Consider the following 7,162-nt stretch of genomic DNA (forward strand, 5'->3'; position numbering starts at 1 on the left):
TTCTTTCTGGAACACTTATAGTACTTTACACAAATGTTTAATTTCATAGAAGAAATATATTAACATGTAACATTTATGCACAAAAATCTATGATACATACTTCTCTTTAATAGTCTTTTTCTATGAATAGTGTTGACAATTTTTCCTCAGATATAACAAAAGAGAACTAAAAGTATAGGATTATTAATAGAACATTGTAGAGTGGATGTTTAAAACTAATAATTCTTTATAATAAACGCTGCACCCCAAATGGGCATGTTAATAAACCTTACTAAAATAATTAGTTTAGTCAGCATTCAAAATATTGTTTTAAGTTGCTGTCTGACATCTGCTAAATGTTTTTTGTGATCAGATATTCACACTGTAGTCCATACTACCTAATCTGAATTGGTAAATAGCATCATTCAAGTAAAGAGACCAGCTGGGCATCGTGGTATATGCCTGTAATCCCAGCACTGGGGAAGCTGAGGCAGGAGGATCACTGTGATTTCAGTGTCATCTGGGCTCCACAGTGAGTTCAAGGCCAGCCTGAACTACACGCAAGATCCTGTCTCTTAAGAAATGTAAGTAGAGACACCATAGGATTCTTACATCTGCTAAGTACTTGAATATTCTTCAATGAAGAAAAAAAAAGTTTTAAGACTAAATATTGTAACATTTGGAAGTTGAAGTAGAAGAGTGAAAATAAGAAGTGATCAGTTGCCAGGCATGGTGGCACACACCTGTATTCCCAGCACTCAGGAGGCTGAGGCAGGAGGACTGCCTGCACTACAAAGTGTGTTCAAGGCCAGCCTGAGCTGCACAGCCAGACCTTGTCTCAAAAAAAAAAGAAGAGATCAATCTTTATAACATAGTTAGGTAAATTAAATTAATCCATTAGGGCCTAGAGGTATAGCTCAGTAGTATATCGCTTGGTTAGCATGCATGAAGTCAAGTTCAATCTCCAGCACTGCCCCCCAACAAAAAAATCTGGACAGGAAAAATTAAAACTATTAAAGGAAATAGTAAAAGTGTGAGAGCTTCAATTTAACTGGCAATCATTTTTCTAAATATGCTTAATATACATATATCTGTACTTATTATCAAGTATATCACAATAAATTGTTATGAAAGTATACTTTAGAAGATGAATAACATAAACATAAATTTACTTTTTATAGAGAAACTCTCCAGCTGCTACTGCTACTGGTCGATGAGCTGAATAAACCAGATGATAGACATTTTCACAATCTTCTGCAGTAAGAACTTCTTCGCTACTCCTAAAAAGAAGTAAACAACAGGGTTTTTACTAACACCATAATTCAGACATATTAAGAATACAGCTGGGCATGGTGGTGCAGGCCTGTAATCCCAGCACTTGGGAAGCTGAGGCAGGAGGATTGTAGTGAGTTGTAGGCCAGTCTGGGCTACAAAGTGAGCTCAAGGCCAACCTGAACTGCATAGCAACCCTGTCTCAAAAGGAGACCAATAAAAACAAAACAAAACAAAATTCATGCTTTTAGAGCCAGGTGTAGTGGTGCACGCCTAGAATCCCAGTACTTGGGAGGCTGAGACAGGGATCGCCATGAGTTCAACGCCAGCCTGGGCTACAGAGTGAATTCAAAGCCAGCATAAACTACATACTGATACCCTGTCTCAAAAAACAAACAAAAAGGAAAGAAAGAAATCACACTGTAATATTTGACAAATATGCAAAATAAAAATAAATCAAACAACATTTGATTATCATCTTTTGGTGGCTTTTACAAAAAATAATCTTTTGCCAACAAAAAAATTTACACATTTTATTAAAATCAAAGAAAAATATGAGGGCTTGAGTATAGCTCTAGCCATACAGCACTCACACAGCATGTACAAGGCCTTGGGTTCAATCCCAAATATGCTAATATAAATAAATATATAAATATAATGTAAGGGGCTGGGGATTTAGCTCAGCGGCAAAAGCGCCTGCCTGGCAAGCGCAAGTTCGTGAGTTCGGTTCCCGGTACCGGAGAAAAACCAAAAAAAAAAAAAAAAAAACAAATAAATATAATGTAAAATTAAGAGTAAATATAGCATGTAAATATGCAAAAGCTTGGGAGAATAGAAGGACATGGACGCTAAAGAGAAATGAAGACAAAATAATGAAAACTACTAAAGAAAGTGGTGGCAAGCAAAAAACCCAGTTAATTATCACAGATAACACTTTGTATATATCTCAGAGTAATAATTACGAAAGACAATGTGACTACATTACAATGTATTAAAATACCTTACTTATCTCACACTGAGGAAGAATACTTCATCCATCATGTACTGAACAACACATAAGGCAATGAAAGCAGTTTTTCCAAGTAGTTAAAATTTAAGTAGTAAAAGTTGTTAATTATAATCTGGCCTAAAAATGTCATACTGACATGTAGTGCTAATTTTCCTGATCTTATACAAAACAAGCCTAACAAAAATCTAGGAAAATTGGTTTCCTAACATTGCATTCAGGATATTGGCCACTGACAACTTTTTCCTTCCTTATAAGCTTCCACTCTCTTCCATTTTATGAGATAAATAATCTAGGTTTTTACTATTATAAGTAAACTAAAAATCAGATGACTACCACCAGAAAGTCTAAAAACATTAGATAAAATAGTACAGATGCTTTTAACATATTGTTTTCCTAATGTACTAAAGGCTTCAAAAAGTTGGATTTCTAGAAACTTACTTCTTCAAAAAAAAAAAAAAAAAAACCTCTTCAATGCTTCGAATGCAAGTTATCATTGATTTAAATTACTCTTTAAGCCGGGCGTGGTGGTGCACGCCTCTAATCCCAGCACTCTGGAGGCTGAGGCGGGAGGATCGTTGTGAGTTCGTTGTGAGTTCGAGGCCAGCCCGGGCTACAAAGTAAGCTCAAGGCTGCCTGAACTGCATAGTGAGACCCTGTCTCAAAAAGACCAAAAAAAAAGAAAAACTCTTTAATATTACACTGCTGTGAGAGGAAAAAACACCAGGTGAAATATTGTAAATCTGCAATAGTCACTAACTTTGTGAGAAGGAATATTTCTCACAAGTTCCACTAATTAGGTATGTATATGGTTGAAAAATCAACATAAAGAAACTATGTCTATTACCTCTACTAAGATTATTAGAAACAAGGAGGAAAGATATCCATTGTGTGTTCAGAAGGAGGAGGAAAAGAAGCTGCAGAAACGTGTAAAGTACTAATAGTTTCTTATTCTAGGAGTCTTTCAATATATTTGTAATGTGTGTTATTTTTAACTTTTAAATCAAAATTGAGGAAAAATATAATAGCTAAAACTGCTTTAAAAAACAATTGAATTCTGAGAAAATGTTAATACCCCTAAAAGTGCATTCCTTGTAATTACTGCAATGTGGTCCACTTCGTATAAATAAGAACCTCTGTTTTATATAGGGCAGCTGTATTAAATGAAATAATCCACATAAAGTGCTTATGTTAACTATTATCACATACACTAATTTAATTCTTTCTTTTGTATTAAATATTACTTTACTAGAGAATGCAGACATTTTAAATTTTGATAAACAGAGCCTATTATTTCTTCACGGAGTTTAAACCAATTTATATTCCAACAATGTATCTGGGCCTGTTTCTGCACAACTTTAACAATGCAGTGTACTATCAAATACTTTTATCTTCCTCAAGCACAAAGGTTTTAAAAAGTCTTATTTAATGTACATGTCTCTAACAATGGCTGAACATTTTTTCTTATGTTTAAAATTTTGTACCAGGAATCGAACTCAGGACCTTGTGCTTGTCAGATAGGCACTTGTGCCACTGAGCTATATCCCCAACCCCTAATTTGTCATTTTCAATCAGTGATCTGATTTATGTTTGACACTTCCTATTGAATTTGTTCTTTTAATTGATTTGCAGAAATTGACACCTTTCGTGCAAATATTTCACTCAATCTAACATTTGTTTTCTGAGATCATTCACAGTATTCTAGGCCACCTAGATATTTTGAGTTTTTATGAAGTTAATTCACTGAGTTTTTTATGTCTAGGCTTTATGTCAAGCTCAGGAAAAACCTTGCACTTAATTTTACAACAAGTAAAACTGTTAAATCTTCCAATGTTTTCACCTAGAAATTATTTTTGAATAAGGAATGAAACAGAAATCCAGTGACTTTCCCTCCTCCAAATAAAACCCAATTGTCACAAAAACACTATTTCATATCAAGGAAATGCAACCCTTATCTATACTGAAACCCTGGATCTATTTGCATTTGTATCTTTATTTTGTTCTTATGATCTACTTATTTATGCAACATCACCAAATTTTAAAATCACTATGATTTTACACTATGACTTAAAATCACACTGGATTAGTATTCACTCATTTGCTTTTCTTTTTTTTTTTTGTTTTTTTTTCTGGTACCAGGAATCGAACTCACGACCTTGCACTTGCCAAGCAGGGGCTGTGCCGCTGAGCTAAATCCCCAGCCTCTACTCATTTGCTTTTCATCAGAATTTTTCTTGTGGTGGGCTATGGACAGTAATGGGAATTGAATCCAGGGCCTTAACATTGAATTACCGTATACAGTATCACCAGTTCTTTATTTTGAGACGAAGTCACTCTCTCTCCTCTCTCTCCTCTCTCTCCTCTCTCTCCTCTCCCTCCCTCCCTCCCTCTCTCCCTCTCTCTCTCCCTCCCTCCCTCCCTCTCTCTCTAAATCCTAAATTATCCAAGCAGGGCTCAAACTGGCTTTCCTTCCACCTCAGTATCCTAAAAAGCTCAAATTACAGACATGAGCCAACATGCCAGGCTGATAAATTTTCCATATGAACATGAGGATTAGTTTATAATGATTTGTTAAAAAGATGCCTTTACAATTATTATGTGGATCATCTTAAATATACAGTCTTAGGGATATTGTAATTTTATGTCCCTTAGTTGTATTCTATTAACTTTGCAGTGTTCTCCCAAATAGCTGAGACTCCAAGTATGTTTCTCCTTGCCTGGATTAACTTGGTTTATGTACATTATGGGTGAATTTCTTATTTACTTCTAGTCATTAAAAGTCTGTCTTAAGTTTGACTTAAGGCTGACTTTTAAGTTTTAGCATAACCATCCAAATAACTGGTAGGAGCTAACACTGGTTAGTTGGCTAATTTATTTTATTCATGCATGCATGCATGCAGTGCTGGAAATGGAACCCAAAGGGACACTACTGCTGATCTAAATCCCTAGTTCTATGTATTTTTGGAGATAGGTTCTCATTAATTCATTCAGGCTGACCTCTGACTTGTGATTCTCCTGCTGCACCCTCCTACATAGGTGAGATTAAAGGTGTGAGCCACCATACCTAGCAATAAATATTTTACCTAAAAGAAAAAAAAGAGAGCAAAAAACAATTGGTGGTAAGGAGGTAGAGAAACTAGGAACATAAAAGGGCACAACCACTGCAAAAAACAGTATGGTGGTTCCTCAAAAAACAAACAACCACACCAAACACAAAGACAAAAAACACTGGGCTGGGGATGTAGCTCAGAGGTAAACGTGTGAGGCCGTGGGTTCAATTTCTGGCAACACAAAAAAAATTAAACATAACTACACAGTCTACAATTTTCTTTCTAGGTACACACAAAGAAATTGAAAGCAGGGTCTCAGGTGCCTGCACATCTATATTCATAACCACAATATACATGTGAGCCAGAAAGAAAGAGCCTGAAGACCCATCAACAAGCGGGTGTACGGTGGTGCACACCTGTAATCCCAGCACTTGTGAAGCTGACCCAGGTGGATGGCATGAGTTTGAGGCCAGCCTGAGCTGCACAGTGAGATCCAGTCTCAAAGACAAACAAACAAACAGATCCATCAAAAATGGATGAATAAGGAAAACATAGATATACACATACAACAAAATACTACTCAGCCATAAAAAGTAAAAAACTTCTGGCCGGGCATGGTGGTGCATGCCTGTAATCCCAGCACTCAGGAACTGAGGCAGGAGGATCACTGTAAGTTAGAGGCCAGCCTGAGCTACAAATTGAGTTCAAGGCAAGCCTGAACTCAATAGTGAAACCCTGTTCCAAAAAGACAAAATAAATAAATAAATAAGTGAGGAATTCTGACATACACTATAATATAGATCAAGCTTTAACACATTATGCTGTTAAGTAAGTCACACAAAAGAACAAAAATTTTTGAGTCTACTTATATGAAATATCCAGAAAATGGAAATTCACAAAGAAAGTAGAACACTAGTTATCACAGTGTGGGGTAAGGAACGAATGAAGAGTTAGCATAGCAAGTACTGGAATGATGAGAAAGTTCTAGAGATGAATAGTGGTTAACAATTGTGTAATAAAGTAAATGCACTTAAAGCCCGTGAGCCTTATGTTTAAAACTGGGCACAAAGGTAAGTTTTACATCATATATATTTCAGAATAATTATTTTAAAAGGCAAAATACTGCAGCATCGCTATTACATATAAACATAGTATGTCTTAAGTTCAGATTGTTTATAGATAATAGAAAAGTAAAAGATTCAGTAAATACTCATACTCTGAAAATGTAACAGAATATAATAATTTTGATACACTCAAATCTTTATTTAAAGAACATCAAAAATAGTTAATAGTAAGAAAAAGTGCCAAGAAGCTAGGCGTAGTGATGTACCCACGTACTCCCAGCACTCAGGAGGCTGAGGCAGGAGGATTATCGTGAGTTCGAGACCAGACTGGGATACAAAGTGAGCTCAAGGCCAGCCTGAACTGTATAAAGAGACCCTGTCTCAAAAAGACAAAAAGAGAAGAAAAGAAAACGAAAGAAAAAAAGAAGTGCCAAGAAAGCAGGAAAACATGAATTCTTAGCCAGTTAGAATTTCACAATTTTAATAGTTCCTTCTTGCTGTGGTTTATCAATGATACATGAAGAAGTTAAATTTCTGAAAGCAATGGTATGCACTTGTAGCCCCAGCTTCTCTGGAGGCCAAGGCAGGAGAACTGTCTGAGCCTTGGAGTTCAAGATCAGCCTGGGCAACGGAGAGAGGCCCCACCTCAAAAAAAATCAATAAAATAAACATGATGCAATAAATCCCCATGATGTAAACTATTAAAATTTAGACCTAGTGCTGGAAACATTGGCTTAATACCTGTCAAAAACTGAAAATAGACCCAAGCCTATCACCATGCACCAAACTCA

General features: G+C 35.9%; 1 protein-coding gene across 1 annotated transcript in view; it reads right to left on the reverse strand.

The window, feature by feature from the left end:
- Stag2 (stromal antigen 2) overlaps positions 1 to 7,162 on the reverse strand; it is a gene marked incomplete in the record, with an annotated part of 145,543 nt that overhangs the window by 43,346 nt on the left and 95,035 nt on the right. The window contains 1 exon segment of the mRNA XM_013523060.1: positions 1,152 to 1,259. Within this exon segment, the coding sequence (XP_013378514.1) occupies positions 1,152 to 1,259 (108 nt within the window).

This window comes from Chinchilla lanigera, unplaced genomic scaffold (assembly GCF_000276665.1).
Source record: "Chinchilla lanigera isolate Chin_1 unplaced genomic scaffold, ChiLan1.0 scaffold00072, whole genome shotgun sequence".
NCBI classification, from domain to species: domain Eukaryota; kingdom Metazoa; phylum Chordata; class Mammalia; order Rodentia; family Chinchillidae; genus Chinchilla; species Chinchilla lanigera.